Source organism: Molothrus ater, chromosome 3, assembly GCF_012460135.2.
Source record: "Molothrus ater isolate BHLD 08-10-18 breed brown headed cowbird chromosome 3, BPBGC_Mater_1.1, whole genome shotgun sequence".
In the NCBI taxonomy this organism is placed as follows: Eukaryota; Metazoa; Chordata; class Aves; order Passeriformes; family Icteridae; genus Molothrus; species Molothrus ater.
The window spans coordinates 42,969,988-42,995,809 of NC_050480.2; the positions used below are offsets into that span (position 1 = coordinate 42,969,988).

Consider the following 25,822-nt stretch of genomic DNA (forward strand, 5'->3'; position numbering starts at 1 on the left):
TAATCTGAATCTCCTGCCCCTGTGCTAAAGTCCTTCACAACTATGAAATTAGAACATCTGAGTAAAAGAACTCTCAGCCAAGATCATGGTGGCTGTGCAGAAGATAAAGGTACATTTAGAATGTCAGTGTCTAAAAGGGAAATAACTCAACGAGCTTTGGCAGGATCTTCTTATGTCATACATTTAACTGGCATGAAGAACTATCAGAATATTTAAAACTGATAAAGTTTGCCAGTTTTGAAATGGTACCACATGCTACTTCAAATTTTTTTGAGAAAATAATTGCAGACGTGGTTCCAATTTCATTATTTCCAACTCACAAATTTTACATTTAGTTATATTTTACACTGAGAACAATTTAATAACATGAAACCACAAAAAACCTGCTAAACCCATTTAGCCTTGGGTATGTGATATGTATTGAAGGTGCACAGCAGTCCTTCCTGACTCAAAATGATTGTGTTCTTGTCAGAATCACTCACTACTGAATCTCGGCATCCTGTCAAATTTTTGCACAGATTATTTATCATGTAACAAGAACTTGTTGACTTCCATCATTTGAAGATTTTAGATTCTTTTCTATCAAGGAACATCAAGAGATTAGACACACAATTGCCACTAAATGTCACTGCAACCAATCTTAATTTCTTTGGTCCTTTTTAAACTTTATCCTACAGCTTAGAGAGAAGTTAACATCCCTAGAGGGATGTTAAGGGAACCAAAAAGCATATACAATAAACAACCACTAGCAGAAATTTGAAAGGGAAACTAGGGGGAAGTTGGAGAAATCTTAAAAAAACAACAGTAGCAGATAAAATGTTGACTTTTCTTGCAAATATACAGCTGAATTTAATGATGAGCATCATATGGCAGAATAAATTGGGAAAAGGTAATTTTTTAATGTGTTCAAATTAGGTCAACCATCCAATTTACAACTGGTTTTTACTGCCATTTTTAGAGACAAAATTTAGCCACATGTTTCCTTCATAATCAATATTAGATTTCACAGAAAAATTATCAACAGGTAGAGAATGGAATCAAAACATAAAAGTAGTCTTCAGCTGGCTATGGAAATATGAAAACATTTAATACTCCATTAGACAAAATTCATATCACTCTGGTGACAGTACTAATCTTCCAGATCATAATTCATCTTTTTAAATTCATGATATTTCCACCAGTCATCACCTTCACTTGCCAAGCATAACTCTTTTTGTATTTACTTGATTAATAAACTGAATGCATTAAGTACCTAAGAGGATTAAAACCAAAAATGGATCTCATGCCAGTTCTTTGCACAGCTTTCTGTCTATGTTCAAGTAATTACCTTGTAGTAAGTGGTACATAAGGTATATTAATATTACATTTTGTCAGCTGACAGCCCATTTAATAATAGGACTGAACTTCAGAACTGATCACGCAAAATAAAAGTGCTATATATACTGCTGCTTCTCCAAATGAGGAGATGATGATTAAAGAATCACTTTGGTCAGTTCAACGGACAATCTCAATTTCCATTTTTTGGGAAATACTGTTAGTGAGTTTGAGAAATACTCAGATCAAACACCGTCATACTCAATACTGCCTTGAACATATTGCCCCTCTGAAGTGAATATTATTTACTAGATTAACCTAAACTCACTCTGAAGCTCAAACAGCAGAGAGCAAGAGCACATCAGGAATTCTTGGATTCAGAATTCAGTGCCTCTGATTTCCCTGTATTGTTTTACCAGAAAAACTGACAAATACAGAAGAAAACAACAGCATTCAGCAAAATCAACACCATCCTCAGACATCAATGTGAACAAAAGTATTAAAATTAGCTTAAGTAAACAGTACTAAAGATAGCTTAACAATCCATCCAAAAAAAGCCAATTCTGTTCCTCTGACTACTCATGCTTTGTTTCGAGCAATTTTCAGAGGCACAAGGAATTCTGGTAGACACCACTAGTGATTAGATGCAATCACTACATTTGAAACTAAGTCAGCAATAAAAAATTAACCATAGCACCATCATATTCAACTGGTTCAGTCATTGGATTGGACTTCAATGGATAGATACTGACTTTCACCTAGAAAGTAAAATTTTCAATTTAAATGACATTTTTTAAAAACCATCACAAGTGTGTCCTTCACAAAATATTCAGAAACCATAAATTTAACTACTAGCTCTGAATGAAGCATATTCACTTTTATTGAACCTAATAGACCTTACCATTTTTTTCTCAAAATTTAAACCATTCAAATATTTTATTGCCATGCATTTAATTCAGTAGTCTCAATCACAATTTCAGTTCTGTGAATATAGAAGTATTCTATCCTAGTTAGAATACAGCAAATTCATAAAATACAAATACGTATCATAAAATGGTATTGTAAAAAATAACCATAAATTTTAGATGCAGAGACTTAAGACACAACATGCTTTGCCTCCTTACCCACACACAATACTAATAGTGTTAGATGTATTTTCATGTGCATTCATGTGTTAGATGTATTTTCATATTGAAGTGCAAATACAGATTGTGAAAATCCCTTCTTACTGATGTTAAAACTTAATAACCTTTCACTCAGCCATTGAAAGACAATCTCCATAGACCAATATTTATTTCCTTCAGCTGAAACGTATTTTAAGAAGTATTTGCTTAGAAAAGCAAACCTCATTTTGTCAGTGAAAAATAGGCAAGTTTCTCTAAAACCAAGAAACGGAATGGTTTGCATTACAGATCCATGTTAATTAGCACTCTCTGCAAAATATTTAATAATTTTTTTTTCTATTTATCTAAGGAATAGTCTTTAAAAAGAAGGCCATGTGCTACATACCCCTTGTTCATCCAGTTTAAGCAGCTGCTCAGGTACTTTGGGTGAGCTGGAAGCCTGTCTCAGGCACTGGATGCTCAGCTCTGGTATTACATACTCCAGCACCTCTTTGAGAGGCAGACCTCTTGCCGTGCCATGACGAGCAGTGGATGGTATAGCATCTTCTAAAATTGCTCCTCTAAGTGTAGTAAGCTGCAGTAAAGGTACAACACACAAAACATTTTTAGCTATAATACTCTAAACCCTAGAGATAAAAACTTCAAGGTTTAGCAAAAGCATGGGAAAAAAGAAATGGAAAGAAAAATATCCTCATTTTAATTTATTTTTTTGGCCAGTAAAAAAATTATTAAATAACTTTAAAAGAGCAGATAAGCTTTCAATTTCTAAGTGACAAATACAATTCGGCTTAAAGAAATTAATGAAGCATGTTAACAATTTATTACAATTGCTAAGAATATTCCTTTTCTGGGGGAGGGAAAGTATTAAAGACGCTAGTAAACTAAAACCACTTAAATCTGCCATACTACCCTAGCAAGCACAGTAATCAAGTGTGAGGCTGAACATGTGAGCTAAGCTACAGCCAATCACAACTTTACTTAACCCATTTACCTATTATTTTATCTATGCTGTTATATCTTCATTGGATTTGACAAAAAGAGAGTAATTTCTTAGAACTAGGTCACCTGGATCACCTTTCCACACAAACATACATGGACACCCCATTTTTGGCTATTAAAAAAAAATCTAAACTGTAAACAAAAATTATATCTACATCTATATCTGTTTTTACATCTGTTTGCAAAAGCACAAGAGCCCAGTGATATCAGGAGGTCTGGCTAACACTTCTCTATAGCCTAGGCAAAATAAAAATCAGTAGTTCTAAGGATTCCAAAAATTACAGAAGTTTGCTACAATAATACCATTGTATGTTTTCATACAAATCTAAGGTAGTTGCTGTGATAAAGAAATTTTTTACCAAGAGATATTAAATTCCTTGAAATAGAAGTTATGAGACTTCGCACACAACAACCACAAGCGAATTCTTCTTTCAATTAAGACCATTATTTTATAAATATATTAATACTCCTTCTGCAAATCATCCATATAGAAGTAAATAGAAACATGTCACAAAAAGCTTCTAAGAAAGTATTTTTAAACAAAATGAAAAGGTACAAATAAGTCATTATACTAGTTTTCCTATTTTACAGCTCCCTTTATCCCTACATTTCTTAATCTTTCATTTCTATAATTAGAAACATAACATCAAGCAGCCTTATCCACGCTTCTCTTTAGCCGTGTTAACTTCTGTTCCCTTGCTTGCACCTTGCAGTTCTCTTCAGCCAACTTACCTCCTTTTTGGGTGCTCAGCCAAAAAGACAAAAATTTTATGTGGTACAGAAAAGGAAAACTTTGTTCAGGAGCAACTACATTTACTAATGGTACAGGAAACATCCTTTCCCACTAAGAGATTTACTTTCAAAGTTGGTAATGTACTCCCAGACAAAAAACTAGTATCCTAAGCTCTAAGTCAACTTTTCCATTGCTTTGCAGAATTATGGAATGAACATTACCTCACTTGTCCTGAAAACTATACGATAGTTGAACTGAGATCCTTCTTTCTCCTTGGCATCTTCAACCTTTTCCCTCCGGATGCTGACTGCTACAGGTCCAAGATTTTCATCTATTCCAAAGTAGTTCTGATGCTCTTTTACACAGGAATGAATGAAGAGATAAGAGTAAAGTATGAAACCCCTAGAAAATTTTCATCAAACCCCAAAAACATTTCTGCAGCAAGAAAAAGAGATCATTTTTAATTGAACCATGAGATCTGTGAATACACCAGCTGGTGATCTTCTGAATTGTACAATAAGTGCATAAATCACAAATGCTAAGTTTGATGAGCAAAATGGTCACTCATATCACATAAATTACTGCAACTGCTGCTATTATGAAATATTTTTTCCCTTTTTTACTACAAAGTTAATATTTTTGTTTCTAGCTATAGGAAACTAGTTTGGAGAAACTGTATCTACATATAATCTTGAATAAAAGCTAGGAGTCTTCAAACAAATATGATTTATTCTTATTCTTATTCTTATTTACAACTTTACATTCCAAGCAGCAACTCGGTCTCAACAAGGGAAAACTGAGTCTAGTAACTCTTCAATGTTTGATGAATAGTTAAATTCATCCTCGAGGCAACTGGTCCAGTCTGGGAGAGTAAAGCACTATGAGAAGAGAAGATCGCATCAGAGACCATTTAAGGAGACCAGACACACTCAAATCCATGTGACCAATCAGGACCTGTGCTGAGGCTCCTTTTTACCACATTTGAAAGGTCATAGGGAGTAGTTACAGTCACCTTTAAAAAAGGGCAAGAGGGTCTGGGAAGCCATAGAACAGCCACAATAAATTTTAGTTCCCAGGGAGATTAAGGAACAAATTCTCACGGAAGACATTTCCAGGCACATGAAGGACAGAAAGATACTTGGAAACAGCTTGCATAGATTTAGAAAATGCAAATCATGCATGACCAATCCAGTTGTTTTCTGCAGTGATGTGACTGGCTTTATGGATGAGGAAGGAGCAGTGAATGTCACCCATTTGTGCCTTAGCAATGCTTTTCACACAGTCTCCCATAGTATATCTGTGTAGCTTAACTGGTAAGACAAGGTCTGGACATGCAATTATAAGATGGGTAGAAACCAGCTGGACAGTTGACCTTGTAGGACTGTGATCAGTAATACGAATTGCAATTAGTGGCCAGTTAATAACATGTTTATCAGAACTTGATGGTGGAGGTGTTATTGTTTAATAGAGTTTTTCATAATCTAAATGATGGAATGGAGTTCATCCTCAACAAGTTGCTGGCCTTGACCAAACTCTAAGAGAATAGTTCATGTATTGGAGGTTAGGACTGCAGATGGGTGCAACAGATGAAGGGGAATAACCAGCAGGCTTTTAACAAATCAGCAATATGTGCACAGGGCAGACATAGAAATGCATAATCCTTGCAGTTCTAACAAAAGCAGGCAAGGGCAAAGCCACACAAGTAGAGTCCTACAGCTGTAGGGTGTCTGTGCTTCACTTCTCACTCTCCTCTTCCTCTGGAGGCAGCTACTGCTGAGCTGTGACAGCTGAGCTGCATGTGAAGCAACTCTTAAACCACTTGAAGTTTTCAACCTGACATGTTAAAGCAAACTCTCACTTTGGCAATCCAAGAAAATGGACTGAAAAGGCCTTATGAAGACCAACACAGAAACGCATGTAGAACAGAACAAGCTCATACAACAGGCTGGGAACCCACTGCCTCAGGAGCCTCTCTGTGGAAGAGGACTGGGGACCCTGTGAGCACAGGCTGCAGCAGCCAGCAGGACCTCCCAGCAGAGATGGAGGGCAACCACACTCTGGGCAAGAGCATTGCAGCAGTTTGGGAGAACATTGTGCCTTTCTGTTTGGCACTTTGAGGGCACATGAGAAGCAGCGTCCAGTTTGGGACAGAGTGGGACAAGGCCAACAGACAACTATGAAGACAATTAGAGGGCTGGAGAATACAACAGATGAGGAAAGGCTAAAAGAAATGGGCTTGTGCAGCTGAAGAAGAACAGATTAACAGGGGAAATAACTACTGGATCCCACGAGCTGCTGAGAGGTTGTAGAGAAAGGAGAAACAGACTCTTCTAGAAGGTACAAAGTGAAAGAACAAGATGCAACCATCACAACATGCAGCCTCTGAGTGGGGGGAATCCAACAAAAACAGGTCTCCAAGAGAGATTGTGAAGTCTCCATCCTTAGATACTATAAAAAACCTAAAGCCACAGCTAAAGGGAAATAGGTTTTGAGCAACTTATTCAGAACCTACATTTAAAGGGAACTTTAAAGAGGGAATTAGACTAGATGGCCTGCAGAAATGTCTTCCAATCCAATTTATACTATAATCCCGTATTTTAGATAACAATTAATTTACTAATTTCTCCTTAAAGATTGTCTGGATTTAAAAAAAGAGGCATTTTGCTAGCATTTTTGAGCTAGTTTAGTACTTTTTTTGAAGTAATGTATTTATAGAAATGTGAAAAGAAGTTTTTTCCAAAATGTTTTTCACTAAGAAGTTATCCATACTCTCGGAATTAATGCAAAAGAATGAAATAATCCCTACATAAAGGACAGTCTTAATTCTCAAATCAAGTTTAAATTAAGTTTCCAGTAGTCTTTCAAAGTCTACCTACGATGTATGTAGGTGGTTCCAATCCATCTCCTAGTGGAAGGAAAATGAACATCAGCACATTACAACTTTTTTTGGAAGGAACACCTGGAATCAAAGAGGTGCGGGCATTAAATTATCTGCTCCTGCTCTCCAACTACGTTCCTTTCCCAGTCTGAGAATTCTACCTGCATGGATAAATAATGTACCTTATGGACTTCCCAGGGTTAAATTAAATCTTTGAGTCTAAATGGGCAATTTTATTAAATGGAACAGGACTTTACAGAGAACACAGAGAAAGGGAGAGAGAGAAGTTCAGACATCAAACACTTCCAATAACATAAAAGCTCCCCACAGCTGCATGACTCAGGCTTTGACATAAGGTAAACTCCTCAGTAAGAAGTCTAGAGCTTTCCATTGTGATGTAAATCTACAAAATTGTTGCACACAGTTGCTAGATTTCTTGGCTGCAGTATTACTGAGCAAAAAAATACAAGTGTGTGCAGATACCTACAAATTTCTTGTACAACATGAAAGACACAAACCCAAACACACTATTTATATTCATAAAAAATAAAATAGATAAACCAGAAAAGAAAAGTAGGGAAGCTGAATTAAATTGAATAGCATGGCTACTGATATACTGGGTTGGGGGAACACATTTTCAACTCAAGGCATCTTTTTTTTAATTTCAGAAAGTACAAACTCATTAAACTCATTTAAATGCATTTATGTTGGTTTAAAAGAACCAGTAGGAGAGAAAAGAAGAAAATAAGTGCTATTTTCTAGCTGAGATCTAGAGAGATGCTAAAATATTTGTAATTTTTTACTTTTTCACTTTGAGGAATAGTTGTCAATTTTTCTCCTAATACAAAAGTTTTAGTTGTACAAAACTGAGTTAATAGCAATACCTTGCTAAGCCTGTACATTTCTTTTAGGACATTTTTTCAATCCCATATCAGCAGATAGTGCTAGTAACATTAAATGGTTACAAGCATCCCTCAAATAAAAAGCATGGTAATAATAAACAAGTCTCAAGTAATTATGAGGATAATTGTACAAGGGGAAATGGACAAATCAACGATAATCAAAACAATGAGATAAAAAATATATTCTAGCTTTTGCAATTCTCAACTGAAAACTGAAACAATATATTCAATAAATATAACATTTTATATCAGTTGCAAAGGATTTGATTTTAACAATAGTTACAAAGCTTATAAATATGCAGTATAAAACTACAACTCATTTCAGAAAACACTGAATCCCAAATCTCACATTTCTTGAAAGGGAATGGAATAATTAGTGCTACACATGCCAGGGTGTTTCTTCCATGCATCTTAAAACAGAAATAAAACTAGTATGCTGACAAGTGCCAATTATAAAACTGTGAACAAAATGAAATGTTCAGAAAGCAATTTCTTTTTCATATATATTTTCCTAAAGGCAAGAGAAATCAGTGATAGTATGTAAAAGTAACTATTGTTTGCTCAATTGTTGTTTCATCCTACCACAATGATTTTCACAAAATTAAACTGCACAACTAAATCTAAAAATCAGCTAGGAGAGCTCACTGTCATGGAAGAGCATCACACAGACCCAGTATGAACATAAATGTAGATTTTTCTTTTCAATATTGAAGTTCAGGCCAGCAGCAAGACATCTTGGTGCCCAGTGCAAACTGTCTGGATTATTTCCTCTGTCCACACTAAGTTTTGCTTAGGTGAGAACTGTATTCAATTAGAATTAATGAGTTGATTCCCTACGTGCTTGATCCCTTAATAGACCAGGTATTAAAAATTAAGATTTTAGTTTCCTCTGCTTGTTCGCCCTGACTTATTGCATCATAAAAGCCATTCAATACAGATTTCTCTCATTTAGCCTCTGTTACTGCTCTATAAAAAGATAATGCAGAACAGGCCATGGCTTTCATATCATTGTAAAGGTGAGAAGGTAACAATTCATTACTGGATATTAAATGAATCATACCATATTTACTTTTGAAGAACTCTGCCTAGAGAACAATTAGTGACAACCTCACTTTCTGAGTGTTACACTATGTGGGACAAAACTCTGAGAAACTCTGATACTATTTCAGAACAGAAGTTAATAAAAACTAATTACATTCACATCAATTTTCCAGAAAGGTCATTAGGTTTGTTCATAATATAGTATGTAAAGTGGCTTTGAGTATGCATCTGCATTTTCTTTTTATAATTTCTCTGACAAGATTTTTCTTCACAGAAGTGTTCCGCACTTCAGCACTTGTAACTCATCCAAGATAAAAGCACTTCACAAACAAGTCCTCTTTCATCTGGCTTAATTCTTGTCTCCCCCTTCCTCCTGCCCATCCTGCCACCACCTTTGTCTACTGACAGTCTTCCTTTCATTTTTGTGAATGCCAATCTTTTCTTCTCTCTGGCCCTCAAAAAATGTGTCACCCTTTTGTCAAAAGTTTCACTTCATTGTCTTGCACTCTGACTCCCTCAACACTTTTTATATCATTTACAACCTGTCTAGCTTGGAATCCATTTTGAACCTGTGAATTTACTGTCCATTCCTTGCTTAGTTGTGGGTCTTATTTTCCTCTTCCATCACAGATCCAGATTCTTCTCTTCCTTGCCTTTTAAGCAGTTTTTTTACAGCTAATATATTCTCAGTTTCTATTGTATTGTGACCAGCACTGTACTGGATCCTCTTTTGAGTCCCTTTTAAAGGGTTACAGGAGGAAGGAGTAACAGCACCGTGCTTATTTCCTGATGTTCAAATATAGTTAGAAAGCAGAGGAAGTATGATTTCAAGAACAAGAATTGAGCTGTAACAGTTTTTTAAACAAAGAAGCAGACTTTTTCTTTTCTTTTAGTAAAAGCAAGACGATCTAGCTGTAATTCATAATACAGAAAGGACAGAGACAGGTATTTTGGAGTTCTCCCACAAAACCAGGGATTTCATCCACATTGCACAAGCCAGTACTAAATGCAGACTATCAAAGTTGATCACAAAGTAGAAACAGTTTATCTGAATAATGGTTAAAGCCAAGATAATTACTATGCTGACAAGAGTATCCTGGCAGTTTGCAGACTGAACACATCCTAGAAGAAAGGGCTATAAGGCTAGAAGAAAGGCATAAGACATCCTCTTTATGCTGAAAAACTAAATAACATCAGAAGGTCTCTATTTAAGAAGTATGTACATGTGCATACAATATGAAACTATATCTAGTTGAATCTAGAAGAGAGTCAGAAGCCTCAATAATAAAACTTTCTCTTTTGGAGTCAGCTTTTAGGAAATAATTATTTCCACTCTGAGTATCAGTATTTCCAGTGCATTTACTGGATATAAATGACATCTTTTCCTCCTGCTTATCAAGAAAGTTTGGGTTGGAGAAGTTAACTTACATGCTATTTTATAGAACCCTTCATTAAATCAGTTAATGAACTCACACAGTTATTGCATAACCATACATAACCCACTACTTTGCCCGGAGAGAGCAAAAATAACAGGCTTGATTTCAATAAAGACTTTCAAGATTCTCTGGAATACCTAGGTCTCTCCATAAAGAAGAAGGAGAACAAATTATAATCTTTAATAAACAACTTAAATCTGATGCATGGATACATCAGAACAGTTGCATTAGAAATATTTACCTTTTCCATAGAAGAACTTGCGGTAATAATATGCTCCAAGATCAATGTGTTCTATGATGTAACGCTTCACTTTCTCTCTGTGAATGGACTGGTTTTCCCTTGGTACTTCCAGTACTGAAACACCAGCATTTGTGCAATGGGAACTCAGAGAGGATTCAAAAGAACAACTTTCACCTGAAGAAAAAGATGCTGAATTTGCCCTAGAAAGCGCAATCCGTCTATCTCCTTCCCCACCAGTTTCATTCCTGAAGTAAGGGCAACTCAATACTAAATCATTGCTTTTCCCATCGCCCTCATCAGCATCCAAATTCTCTTTTGAATTGAGGTCCTCTTTGCTTCCCAAAGGAGATTCACAGTTTCCAGTCTGGCCTGCTGGCATCTGAGTTTGTGACGCAGCTGAGGCCCCAGTGGTGATATTTTTTCTTTTTCCTACATTTACTCTGGTAGCCATTGCTTCATTTATGTTAAACAAAACGCTCTGAACATCATAATGTGCAAAACATTTCTGACAGTTCCAAGAACGAACATTTCTCTCAAGTCTATCATCCAGGTCTGATGAAAACTTAAAAGTTTCGTGCTCACTTTTAACTGTTCGCAATTTTCTAAACAGAGATGTTTCTACTGCTTCTGATTTAAGTCTCCTCTTGAAAGATTTCTCCCTGTCTCGACCAATAAGTAGGGCACTATCCATATAATCCAACCCAGAAATCCTGACAAATTCTCCCCTGGAAATCTGTGCAGCAGCATGTAGACTCGGAGAAACCGTAGGATCACAGTGGAAAAACTCAGAAAATCCAAAAGGAGCAAGGGTTTTATGTTCAAAATTTTCCACTCTGTATCCTCTCAGCATTGCAAAAAAATTTTCTCCAGACAAGCCTTGTCTATCAATTGAAGAAGTACTGCCATATTCTCTGTGAAGAGCTGCTCCAGTATTTGGGTTAACAGCATTTTGGTCTAACACATCTTCAGCATCAATATCACTTATTGTCACATCACTGTTGCTTCTTTGCCTTATGGGATGAAGACCCCTTTGAGGTGAATGAACAAAAAGATCTCCAATTGAATATTTTCCCTCTGTAAATTCCAGTTCTAGCTCTTCTTGCTGTTCATCGCTTTGGTCATTTTGTCCATTTGGAAGTACGGAGCCAACACCTTCATAACTGGCTGGAGGTCTGTTTTCCCAAGCAGCTTTACTCAGCTCCTTAGAACAATCCTTTTTGGGAGGCCATTCAGATACCCTTGCTCGAACACCCATTTTAGGCACGGCTGGTGTACCATTTGTTTGATTATTTTCAGCTTTGCTAGAGGCATTTGAAGAAACAGGAGGACCCATGCTACCATTCAAGGCTTTAAGTTTCCTAGCAAAATAATCGTCAGATTGCATGCTTCTTGAAGACTCCCTGAACTTGGAGGAAGTTCTGCTAACCTTGTGCTTATCTTCTTGCAAAGACCTTTGATCACTCATGTCCAGTCAGTGGGAGGAGAACCACTACTATTGCATAAATTTACTGTTACATTTGTTATTACATCGTCTTTTATGGGCCAATAAACTGTGATATAAAAATACTGTTATAGTCTTCCCACAGGTGCAGGCAGGGACCTCAGTGTACCATTTTTGCACAATTTCTATCACGAGAGCAATCTGAAAACATTTCCTTCAGTTCAGATGTATTCAGTTCAGTATTAGTCCAGAAAAATTTCTTAAATCTGTTCATAAGGAAAAGGAAAAAAAAGTGTTAAAATGTTTATACTCAATAACAGTAAGTTTTCACTGTTTCTTGTATACACATAACACCCCATGAAACTGGATGGACCTAAAGTGACTTGCTTTGTATTATTTTCTATCCTTGGACTCCTTAAAACCCAGCAAATGTAGTAATTCCAAGTTTTTCACGCGATTCCACAGGATGTGAGCAGCTTGAACCTGCATCTCTCATGGCTCTCCAGTACATGCACAAGCAGAATAGTCACAGACAATTCTCTCTGCATTCCCTGCAATGCTGACAGCAACTCAGATGCCTACTCTCCATCTGATCACTGGGGTTTGTTCACATAACATCTAAGACACTCTTTTCCAAACTTTCCTGAAAATGGTTAATGCACACAGGAGTGATGGGGCAAGACTGGTAGACGTAAGTAAAATATATGGAGCAGATAGGACCTTATAAAGAGAGATGTGTTTTGCCCCATTTAAAAGAACATTTAAAGATAAGTAATTGTTCCACTATGATTAAGTCAGTGAATTAATGTATTTCGTTTCCTTCCCCTTCTCTCTTCCCAAAGGGGAGGTTTACTTACATTCCTTTCTTTGGAGTGCAAACCATTATTTAGCTGTGTAAAACAGTTACAGTTGTTTCTGTTATATTCTATTCCTCTGGTTGGAAACCCAGACTATTAACCCTGTTGTTGTGATAAAGAACATGTCTCTTTTCTTCTGTAAATAAGAAAAGATAGTAGCTCTATTGATAAGCCTTGATTTGATTACAAAATTGGAACTGTTAGGATATAAAAATACTCTTCAATAGTCCATGACTCATGCTGTGAAGATTCACATGCAGGCACAGTCCATCCATTAATCCATTGCATAAAAGCAGATTAAAGCCAGAGACAAGACAGAATGCTGTGTACTTCTTCAGATTTTATTCCTTAAACAAAAATGCCAACATAACAATCTTTTAAGATGCTGCAAATAAGGACAATATGCATTTATCAGAGACTAAAAAGAAGTCAGGTTAAATTAGCTTGGAATATGAATTCTCCCTTGATTTCAATTACAAGATGAGGCAACAAGAGGAGTTCAGAAGATGAGTGATTTTTCTCCTATATTTAATTCCTATAAAAATTCCTTGGAGGATGGGGAGGAAGGATGAGACGAGGGACAAAGGAATAATATAAATTAAAATGTGACACCTTATTTTTATCTGCTTGTCAGAAATCAACCAAAATTGTGTTTGATATAGCAAACTTTAGAAGACTTCTGCAGTGTTGAGGTAACAAACACAAGTTTGACTTCAGCACTCCCATAATGGCTATGGTTTCTATGTGACCAGTAGTAGAAATTGCTGACAGTTTCAAAGACAATGTATCTCTGCAGCCTACTTTCACTCCATAGAAATTCCTTGCTGGCCAATGAAGACAATTAAATAGGTTCCTTACAGAAGTCCAAAAGATTACTTAAACAACTGACATATTCAGAGAAATAGCACTTGAAAAGTGCTAAGTAGGATTTTTAAACACATATGAAAATACTATACAAAAAGAAAAATAGTGGTCAAAGAATCACAGAATGGTTTGGGTTGCAAGGGACCTTAAAGATCATCTAGTCCCAACTCCCTGGCACGTACAGGGACACTTTCCATTAGACCAGGTTGCTCAGAGCCCCATCCAACCTTGCCTTGAACACTTCCAGGGATGGGGGATCCACAGCTTCCCTGGACAACCTGTTGCAGTGCCTCACCACCCTCATAATGAAGAATTTCTTCCTAATATCTGATCTCTTTCAGTTTAAGACAGTTAATCATCAGCCACTACATGCCCTGTAGAAGTCCCTTTCCAGCTCTCTTGTAGGCCCTTTTTAGGTACTGGAAGGCCAGAATTAGGCATCCTTGGAGCCATCTCTTTTCCAGGCTGAACAACCCCAACTCCCTCACAGTCTTTCCTCACAAGAGGTGTTCCACTCCCCGATCATTTTCATGGCCTCCTCTGGACTCACTCCAACAGGTCCATGTCCTTCCTGTGCCGGGTATCCCAGAGCTGGATACAGGGTTCCAGGTGGGGTCTCACCAGAACACAGCAGAGGGGCAGAATCCCCTCCCTCACCTGCTGCCCACACTGCTTTGGATGCAGTCCAGGACGTGTTTGGCTTTCTGAGCTGCAAGCACACACTGCTGGGTCATGTCCAGCTTTTCCTTCACCAAAAACCCAAAGAGTTCTTTGCAGGACTGCTCTCAGATATGTCAATATGCTCAACATTTTTGGAGCACAAGTAATACTGCAAAGTTAAAATAAAAGAAAGTTCCTTGCAAATTAACATGAACAGCTGAGAGCTTTTTAATCACTTCTTAGACTCTTCTTTATACCATCATAGAAGTGGAAGAAACCTTTGCTATATAAAAACTCTGAAGGAAAACTAAACTATTCCAGAATCATCTTTTCTGTTTCTGCCAGAATAAAGAAGAGTGAGAACACACAGTAAGTTTAATTTCACATACTGGGAAAGATATTTAACTTCTTATTAAAGGTTAATACAATTTTCTTTGAAATGATGGTGAATTACATCTTGTAGCCTCCCTGCCCTTTTCTACATAAAAACCATTCATAGAAGTCATTAGTTTATGCATTTTAAAATTATGAAAAATCTCTGAATAATAGGAAAAAAGACATATAAAGTAAGAAAAGGCTGTCTTGCAAAAATTCCATTCTTTTCTTCTCTTGTGTTAGCCTTTTTTCTATCATAAGCATTTGCAGTGTAGCATTTTTCTATCAATCATAAGCATTTGCAAAAGTAGTGAATTGGACCAGGAGCATAATGAAGGTTGAATTGAAACTGGAGATGAGGTGGTGGGAGGCAGAAGGAAAGAGCAATAGATGGACACTACCAGCTCACTTATTTTCAATCCAAATCCACAATGTGATTTAATGTTTGACCTCACAAACATCTGCATTTGTGAAAGGCATCAGAGCCTGAAGGCCACGGGGAAGCAAGACTTTTTGTGTTTCTTCTCTGTTAGTGGTGGTAGCTTAAATACCTGATGAAGAATGGCCTGAATATTTTAACAGAGGTGCATTGCAAAAGACACTACTTTAATAGAGAATTCATTTTCTTTACAGTGCAAAGCTGGTGTGACAGAAGACTAAAAAATGCCTGTTTGGAAATGAAGGTTGATATTTTATTGGAAATAGTAATGTTTGAAGAAGTGATGCAATATATTTAAGATACATTGTTAATTTTTTTTCTTAATCTGAAATTGGCCTAATTGAAAAAAAAGTCTGCCTGGTTTTTAACATGACAGACCCTTTCTGTAAATTCCTACAACTCAGCACAGTAGCATGTTCTGGCTCACAGTTGACTTACGCTCATGGATGGCACTATAGTCTCATGTTATCTGTTGTTAAGGATTTTCTCTCTCCACAGTAAGAATTTACCAACTCGCAAATATTGCACTGATGTTGACACTATTTATTGTAAACCTATTTTTTTTTTTTGTTGCTGAATTTAGTAAACTATTACTTCCACAAAGAACGATGTCAATGTAATCATGAGTACTCTTCTCTTCAGACCTGTACAGCTCTTTTGGTCAAGTTCTACACTTCCCTCTTTTCATCTTACCCTAGCATTGAAGAATGGAATCAGTGACAGATAAGGTCAAAAAAGAAAAGCTGGATGCCTACCCTACTGTTGTGCTCCTGCCAACCCTTCCCACTAAGACTGCTGGATGTTATGCAAATAACTTAAGTTCCTTCCACACAGCTACAAAGGCTTCCTTCTGAGCTCAATACAGCAGCTGGTTTGTTAGCTACAGTTACAGTTCTTTAACATGGAATGATTCCAAGTTTCCTGGGGACCTGGATACGTGCCCACAAATGTTCCTGTGCCAGTAGCGGAGCAATGAATGAGAACTGTGCTATTGGACTATCCTGTCAAAAGGAGGTTGTTTGGTAATGCTGCCTCATGTCAGCCTTGATAGATGCAAATGAATTATTTAAGAAGTCTTTCTGTGATCATTTTGTTGATCAAGACTTTGGAAATCTGCCCCTATTATTATGTAATGCTATCATCCTAAAAAAGAATGCATAATTTGGATGAAAGCATTAATCTCTACTATTTATCAAGATGACAATTCTATACACCATGACTCTCAAGCTCTACTAATCTTTAAAAAAATGTGAAGTGCAATTTGATAAAACTGGAGTACAGGCAGTAATAATATGCCAAAAGCTGAAGACCTGACATTTAATTTGCATTCAATTGGTTCTACACAGCATTTTCTGTGTCTCCCTCCAGTTAGTTTCCAGTCTTCAGAGAAACACAGTGTGGTGCAGTAGTGTTATGTATTTGGCCCATAGAGCAGAGCAGCAGCTACACAACTGCCACTTCATGGGAATCTGAAATTTGCAAGAAAATTCTGCACATGCTTTCAAGTGCAATGAAAAAGAAGAGTTCAAGGGACAAATGAACATGGTTCCTAAGCTGCCTGTATTTCCACAAGTTCTAGAAAAGATAACTCACTGAACAAATGTGTCACAAGATATGTCACAAAGATCTGTCACAAAACTAAGATCACCACTGAAAAAAGTAAATAATTTTTGAAAAATTACAAAATAGTAGAAGAAACTTTTTAAATTCAAGTTCCAACTTGTGGTTTTTTTTTTAAACAGACTATGTTAGCAAGTATTTTTAGATTTACGTATTTTAATATATCTGTTAACAGCATCCATTTCTTAATGATTTCCTTAATATTCTTAATAGTTCCTAAAAGAACTATGCAATTTTCAGAAGCAAAGTGACAGCCGTGCCTGGTTTCCCAGCAATGTTATTTGTGTGTTCAATTCAGAGAACTCTGATCACACTAAACTGTGATATCATATCACATGACAGTTGATTATGATGTCACACAGGAGACTTATTACTGCAGATAGCAGTATGAAAAAGAAAAATGAAAAATTAGTTCTTCATGTTTTTGCCTTTTTTTCATGCAAATGTCTTTAGAAAATGATGATATTTAAGCATAATTGTCTTTAAATAGAATATTTCTTTCAAAGTTTTCCATAGGGCTCAGTGAATATTAAAGAATAACGCTAAACTATAATTGAGCTACTTATTCAGATTGCAGCTGTGGAAAATGGATTGGAAATAATACAATGATCAAATTATAAGCAGAGCTCATGAAAAAAATGGTTCAAATTACTGTACATCAAATTTACAACTAAAGCTATAACTACTACAGTATAAATGGTTACTTCAACTATGCATATTTCAGATACTTGATTAATATGCAGACATGGAAAAGAGGCAGAAGAACGATGGGAGGACCCTCATTTGGCAAACAGAAATACAGATGAGCTGCTCTGTAGTGAATATTTTGCACACTTCCTTAGCTATGCTGTATTTCTTTACATTTATAGTCTCTATGAGTGAAATTTCAAAGCAGAAAACTGAAAAAACCCTGTTGTTGAAATAACAAGTTACAAAATGTATCCACAAACAATCACGAGGAGTGGTAGGGAGGGAAGGAGCTATACCTAAGAATGACAACAGCCTACATGATTCTCAGTGCTGGTGTAAGACCCTCACTTTTCTTAGCAAAACAGTGGAATTGCACTAATTTTCGACTGGTACAAGATCTTGGGTAAAAAAGAAATAAAAAAGCATACTCTGTTCTTCAAACATAGTTCCCTCCTCAAACAAAGAAAATGGCAGATGAACATAAATACTGAGAAAGAGATGCAACAGAACTTTGAATTCCACATCTGTTTGGTGCTGTTCAGTGAAAGGTATTTTACTTTTAAGGGAGAGACCTCTCCAGCCAAAACTTTCTCCTTCACCAACAGGCTGAGAAAAATCTGATGACCATCTATAGAGATAATTGTGTAAGAGGTAATAGCAAATAGACCCTTTGAAATGCTAAACTTGTTCATCCTATGGTGAAGATCCCCCAACTGTCATCTTGGCATTTCCAGAGAAAAAATTTTAATAAATCTCACCTTCCAACTGCTAAATATAAAACTCAATACTATGCATCAGTTTGGTTATTTTTAAATATACTGCATCCATTCAGTGAAAAAAAACCAACAAAAAAGGCCATTACAAAAGATGCACTTTCTTCACTGTAAGTCATTATACCAAAGAATATCTATCACAAAGTTTCCGCAGCTTCCCTTTAGCTTATCTTCTACTACTTTTCCTGAATATGTGGTCCTACATATTTTCCTACATCTCAATGCATGCTTTGTTTAGTTAAAAAACACTGCTTAAGTTTTTCATCCAGCAACTTAGGTTATCTTCCAGTGAACATGTGTTTTATACAGAGCTGTTACTGACCATAGCCTTACTGTCATTTATTTTAAACCTTGTTAGAAATCACCTTCTGTTACTAAAAACTGCATTTAGATAAATTTGTGACTGTTTCAGCACTTCAATTTCTTAGACTATTTATACCAATGTTCTGTTGTTCCATTAACACAAGACTTGACAGAGATACATTAAGGCTAATTTGATTTCCAGAACCAATTGGATATTCTCCTATTCTTACAGCTCTTATGCAGAGTTCATCTACAAAACTGGAACTGAAGCTGTATCTTATTCAGGTTGAACCATGTAAAGTAGCAGAGTTTAAACAATAGCAAAACTGCCACTGAAAAATACACTGAGAATATTTCATTTCCATTCTTCCAACTCAGTTCAGTTATTTTTAACTGAAATGATGAAACGTAAAATATAGTAAAGCCTACAACATAAAATAATTAATGAAGTAAAAAGGAAACTTTTTAACAGGAAGTCTTAGACCAAAGAACTGTTCCAAGAAAAGGTTGAAAATTCATACATAAATCTTTTATATATATGTAATTGACCACCTATTATTCCAGGGGGAAGGGACATGCACCAAACTCCTCATAGATTATTATTATTAACTGATACTAATTTTTTACAGTCTTTAATAATTGCAAATAGAAGTTATTTGACCTATCAGTCAAATTCTGGTATCAGTGAAAATTTTTTATAATTTCACATATTCTAAACTCTCTTTGTTTTCTTTCATTCTTTCCATTCAAGAATCTAGATATCAAAGGGCAGGAATAACAAAAAAGTACCCAACTTATTGTGTATTAAATAATCTGGTTTCTTTAGAGAGACTAAAAAGACATCCAGAATGTAATTTACATAGAATCATCCAGTCTGACATACTAAGACACTGCCCTACTTTAAAGAATTTAGAGATACTTATGCCTGTTCTGCCAACATTTCACAATAATTGCAATTTTCTCATAATAGAGTCATCTTTAAAATACTAGTAAAGCAGAATTTTAATTCTAGTTTCATCTTTGAAAATGAAGAGTCTTCAACACATAATGATATAGATGTTTCATAAACAAGATTCACACAAAAATAGCAGTCAGCAGATTAATACAAATAAATTTTGCATAATACTTTATACGTTCAGTGTAGCTCAAGATTTTAGAAAGAAGGAAGCAAAAATCTGTTTGCATTACGTGTTCTTTTCCTCAGCCATAGATCCAATTCAGTAAGGAGTTCACATTAGACAAAGCAGGAATTATTCTGAAAGGGTAAGGATGACTCATTTTCAATTATAATACAGAAACACTGCATTGAAGCAAGTTCCACTCAAAAAGCAACAACAACAAAAAAAACAGTGGTCTCCTCAAACAAGCTGGACAACATCTGAAACTTCAGTGGAAAGAGAATTGTCTATAGGCTCAGAAATTGTCAAAAGTCAAACTGTCAGAGGATTGTTGAATGTCAGAGGATTGTTGCAGGCCCTTCCTGCATGAATGTATGCATTCTCATTTAAATTGCATCATCCACAAGGCAGGGACCATTCCTTTGTCCACTGTACAGGATGCCAAACACCATTATAACCCCCATGGCAAACAACAAGTGGACCAAGTCACTGTCAGAGGCAAAGCTTAGAAAGATAAAGACAGGACTCCTGCAGCTTGTTCACATTATTCAAAGACAAAGAACAGGACAACCAATTGTATGAGCACCTGGATAACAACACCAAAAGAGAAATACAGCACCTGTGAATCACCTAGCAGAGGAGTATACAGAAAGGAGCATATTCATATTGTATGTTGAGAAAGAAACATACATGTGCTCCATTTCAAAACAAACTTTTTTCCTTTGAGTTGTTAAGAAACATTTGCAAGTACTACAAATGTTGTCTTTTATGCAGTTCTTATAGAATACTGGCAGAAACGAAAAGCAACTCAGTGATTTAGAAGAGTACTGCATTATTTCAAAACAAAGAAAAGAACATATTGTACACCTTTTCCCATAATTAGTCACATCAGAAATTATTTCTTCTAATTCTAGCTTAGTGCACAGAATTGAAATTCCAATTGAAAAGCACTCTGCCTAAGAGCAGGCATAGAGAAAACTAGATGAAAAAACCCACAAGAAGCAACCCACTTAACATTAAGAAATGTCCATTTCATAAAAAAAAGTCACACTGTAAGAATTTTTAACAAATTGCTACAGATGGAATGATGGGATTGAAAAATTAGAAGTAGTTGAATAATATCATTATCTGAGTTATCAATCTTCAACATTTAAGGCTTTGTGAATGAAGACAGATTTTTAACTGAAAAATAAGCTCAAATAAATTTCTGACAATGCACTAGCACTGTATTTTCTACAGTTTTTTTCTACTGGCTTTTGGGATATATATGTCAGGCTGTTCCCACATAGTGCATACAATTGCTTTTGATTATTCTGAAAAAAATAGGAATTCTGGAGTTGGCACCTCTTTAGCTATCTGAAGAGATGGGTTTTAATTAGAAGTTGATAGGAAAGTAGAAATGTCCTAACATTTTGACTGCTGTTTCACATTCTGAGGTAGAAATTTGGAAGCAGGTTCAGAAGCTAAACTGAAGTTGAACAAGGAGTCTAGTACTGCAAAAGGAGATATTGTTCAGAAAGAGAGAACAAGATTGCAAGCTTTGGCTTTTCAGAGTCAGGATGTCACAAAAATTTGTGAGGCAATTCCACTTTTCATAAGTCTAGTACAGTGAGGCCCAAAATAAAGCTTTTTCATCCACTCAGTGAAAAGATAAAACAATGCATCTATTAAACAGCTGAGGCTGCCTATTCCACAAAAGAGGTTTCAGATGCTGACACTACTCAAGAAAGCTTTTGAAATGTACAAAGCCATTTTTAGCCAGAACAAGAAAGTTCTTTTACATATTTCCATCGTAACTGCATTTCACAGTAAAAATGCTGCTCAGGCAGGAGCACTGATCAAGCCTGCCACGCTCACACCAGTGATGTCAGACCTAAGCACTCACTTGGATTCCATGGTATGACCTTACAGACCCAAACACTGGGCTTAGCTCCAGAGATCACCAAACCCCTCCAAACAGCAAACCACTTACAACATCAATGCTACTTCTACTGGAAATACTCGCTCCAACGGGTACAGCTTTTAAAAGAATCTAATTTTTTCAAGCAGAAAGGAAGAGCCTCCCTAAAGCAAAGACACACTCAGTACATCGGTCAATGAATGAGACAGTCAGAGACCTTGCATGGATTTTAGTCATGGCTACACAACAGCTTGAAAACTCACTATTTGATTCCAAAAATCTTCTGCTTTGACACACTACCATCAGTAAGACTTCTATTACCCAATGGAAGCCGGAATTTCAAAAGGGTTTTAGAGGTATAAAATGAAAGAACTAAATGATAAGTGATAAAAGGTTAAACTGTCATTCTCCTCACGTTCATGAGAAATATGTATGTCATCCAGCAGGTTTCCATATACTTACTCACAGCAGACCTTGGTGGCTTAAAATAACTAGATTTTTGCATTTAAACCATATGTAAAAAACATATATATTACAGATAACCTTTCAAATGTCCATCAACTGTATAAAACTTTTGGTACCAAGGAATATATGGATATGATAATTATATTCAGTGCCTAGAAAATTACAATATTTTGCTTCTTATACTATTTTATCTAATTTCCTATTGTACGTAGAAATTTGAGAGAAAACTGCAGTGATTAAAACAAGATTTGAGAAACTTTGCTAAACACATATTTTGGTTATATATCTCCTCATATTTCACCCCCAATATTAAAGATATGTCCATTTTCTTCTTGAGTTTTCCTGTAGTAACACTTATGATGATACTTGAGTTTGTCTACCAAAGGACTTTAATTTCTATTAGAGTCTTTCTATTAGAAAGGGTCACACCAAGCTAACACCAGTCTTTCCAACACATTGCAACACTTGGGCTAAGAGGGAATCAGAAAGTGGATAAATACAGTTTTAGAAGTTGAAGTTAATTCATTTCTAGAGGAAAAAAAGTGCTTGAGTCCACTTCACATCTAAAGCAAAGGAGAATTTGAATAACCTCTCTCATTGCAAAAGTTCACAGCAATGAAAAACACCCAAAACCACTGTCTGTGACAGCAGAGAAACACTGCCTGAGACAACTCAAAACATTCTAATGTTCTAGCTAAGAGGTCTTAACTGTTCACTAAGAAGTACAGAAGCACATGCTAAGGAAAAAAGAGAAACAAAGCTAGGATTTCTCTCATGTTTTCAAGAAAGTAAAACAGGAAGTAGGTTTCCTGTCATGTCATTTAGCAGTAGAGTGGCTCTGATACCACAGTTCTGAACTATTTTTAGTCTTAATGAAGGAAGTGGTTGATTAAAATAAAATAAGCTTTAAAAAAAAAGGAAACATGAACGTGAGACATTGTTTCTTATGGAAACCAGTTTAGTTTGACCGTGATTCTTTATCAACTGGCAGGAACTGTGAGGTAGTACAAACTGATAGTATTACTGGCCAGTTTTGGAACTTCAAGCTGACTGAGGATTTGCAGTTTCAAATGTCACCACGTAATTTCTCTGGTACTTCTGCATCACTGTAGAGCTCTAAACTGTCCCTTCACATCACTGCGCATCAAGACCTTTTTAAAAATTTATGTTTTGAGAACAGAGGTTTCACTTTTTTCTATCCTTCCTCTCAGAAACAAAAGAGCAGGAGTTCCATATAGAAATCTATGGTGACCATAATGTACTTGATTCATACAGTCTTACTACATATAAATAATTTTGTTCTTAATTTTACACTGCAAATTTGGAAAGCAAACTTAATAATATTAACAATATACACTAAATATTTTGGCAGTCACCAAATAACTTGGTAACTTGTGTCCTCATGACATTTCCAAGCACATGCAATTGGACCTGGACCACCTGGCACTGAACAATTCAGCTTGGGCAAACAAGTGCCTCTCTGAGACAGCCACCCTCCAGGCTGGTTGGTTCCACAGCTTTGTACAGTAACAGCTCTTTTTCTGATGAATAGAATCTTTTTACGTAATTCCAGATATAAACAGAAGAACAGTAGCTGGAGTGAGGGGGTTGTTAGCAGAATATTGGTCTTCATTTTTCATCAGTCCACTCAAATTTGGCACAACCTGATAGCAATAAAATGTCACTGCCATCTGTTCAGTGATCATTTGATATCCATCTAGAAACAAATTGCTATTAAGCTAAAAAACTTGTTCTCAATGAGACTAAAGAGGGCTATAATTGAAAATAATTTTGTTGAAGCTTTATATCAACTTTATGGACTCCTTCTGCTTGCCCCTCAAATTAAAAAAAAAACAAAAAAACCAAAAAAAACCACAACAACAACAAAAAAAAAACCCCAAAACACAGCAAAAAACCCAACAAACAACAAAATACAAAAATAACCAAACCCACCCCAAACAATAAGATTGCATTATCATTGCTCTACAGATTTGCTTCAGTTTACTAAGTTATAGCACATGTCTGAGAACTTTCTGGAGTTGTCCAGCTGAGAAAATTTGCTATATATTTTCATTTTAAACAGGAAAAAAAAACAAACCTGTATTCATAAATACAGTGTGGAAACACATCTTTCAAATATTCTGAGTCAGAGAGGTAAGATCTCAATTTTTCTAGATTGGAAAGAAGACACCTTGTTGTATATATGCATTTTCCAGACAAAGTCATCATCCTGACTGGGGTTAAGGAATGCAGATTCAGAGTTGTATTCTTTTATGTTAGGGATACATTAGAGAAAATGTCTATAAGCCTTTCTTGATTCTTAGCTGCAAGCTACCATAAGCATGCTGATATCTTCTAAATTTACTGCTTTATGATAAAAGGCAAAAATGTTTGAAAATGAAGTCTTGCTTTAAGGTGACTTACTGACATGTTCAATTATCAATAATTTATCTTTAAACAGATCTCCAAGCACACTAAGAAATAGCACTATTTGGAACAATGAAAAACATAACTGTGGTCCACTTTTGGGAAGCATGGGGAATGTTAGTTTTAAATTCATATTCATCTGGAATGGTTTGCTTTTATAGGGCCAATTTTGTTTTAACTTTTGCTTTTAAAATTCTGATTACACAACACCCCATCCAATAAATCAGACACTGAATTTTATATTTGATTTATCAAGTTCTGCTCCTTATGTAAATGAAAACGTTCAAATAGGAGGGTATAATTAACTGATCCAAAGTGTTCACACACAGGCATAGTAATGCAGTGTAGGCATTGTAAAAAATCTGCCTCTGAATTCATTATTGGCTTTGATTTAGCACAAAGTTTCAGGTCAGCCAACAAACTGTATATCATTTATACAGACCACACATTTCTGGAGCTGTGTTTTTACTTGCTGTCAGTGCATATCTCCCTCATTTTGAAGCATATTTGCATTATAGAAACTACAGCTCTATTTCAAAATCCAAATTTAGAAAGGAACAATCACATTTGCCATGTTTCTGACTGTTAGAAAGCTCATATTAAATTACAAAAGAAACTACACATTTGACATATAAACTACCTGAATGGCATTCTCTCTCCTTCCCCATACACACTCAACTATTTACCAGTAAAATCCATAGATTCTTTTTCCCCAAAACAGAGATCATTATCAAATAAATATTATTTTCTTTATAACCTAAATAAAGTTTATAACTGACTGAATATTTGTCAACAAATTATGAATTGCTTACAAAGGGTCTCTCAGCTATTCATGTCAACATTATGTATGATCCTTTACGAAAAATATCCTTACCTAGGGCAATTTGTAACATGACTGATTTTAAATATTATTCAGAATCTGCCCAGCTAGTTTTTCTAAACTCAATAAATGTACATGAAGAAAAAAAAAAGAGCCAAGTCTTAAGCAAAAAAACCCAATGCTAATGTCTCATGAATGGCTATTTCAGCACTATTATAGCACTATTAACCAGGGGCTGTCCCTATTTCACTGGGAAGGTTTTTTAAACGCATATTTATATTTCAAAACCAAATAGCATGGGTATAGTTTTCTTTCCATTCAAGGATAGTGTACATCTGCATGCCATGTTTGGCACATAACACCAGCAATTCTTTGCCTCTTGTGATGTGGTTCCCATCCATA

The 25,822-nt window shown here is 35.8% G+C and overlaps 1 protein-coding gene across 4 annotated transcripts in view; it reads right to left on the reverse strand.

The window, feature by feature from the left end:
* SIPA1L2 (signal induced proliferation associated 1 like 2) overlaps positions 1–25,822 on the reverse strand; it is a 126,441-nt gene that overhangs the window by 60,412 nt on the left and 40,207 nt on the right. For all 4 annotated transcript variants that reach the window (XM_036380026.1, XM_036380027.2, XM_036380025.1 and 1 more), the window contains exons 3-5: positions 10,669–12,375; positions 4,392–4,525; positions 2,824–3,012 (exon numbers count right to left, since the gene is read on the reverse strand). In XM_036380026.1, the coding sequence (XP_036235919.1) occupies positions 2,824–3,012; positions 4,392–4,525; positions 10,669–12,133 (1,788 nt within the window). In that variant the 5' untranslated portion in view covers positions 12,134–12,375. The remainder of the gene's footprint in view (positions 1–2,823; positions 3,013–4,391; positions 4,526–10,668; positions 12,376–25,822) is intronic.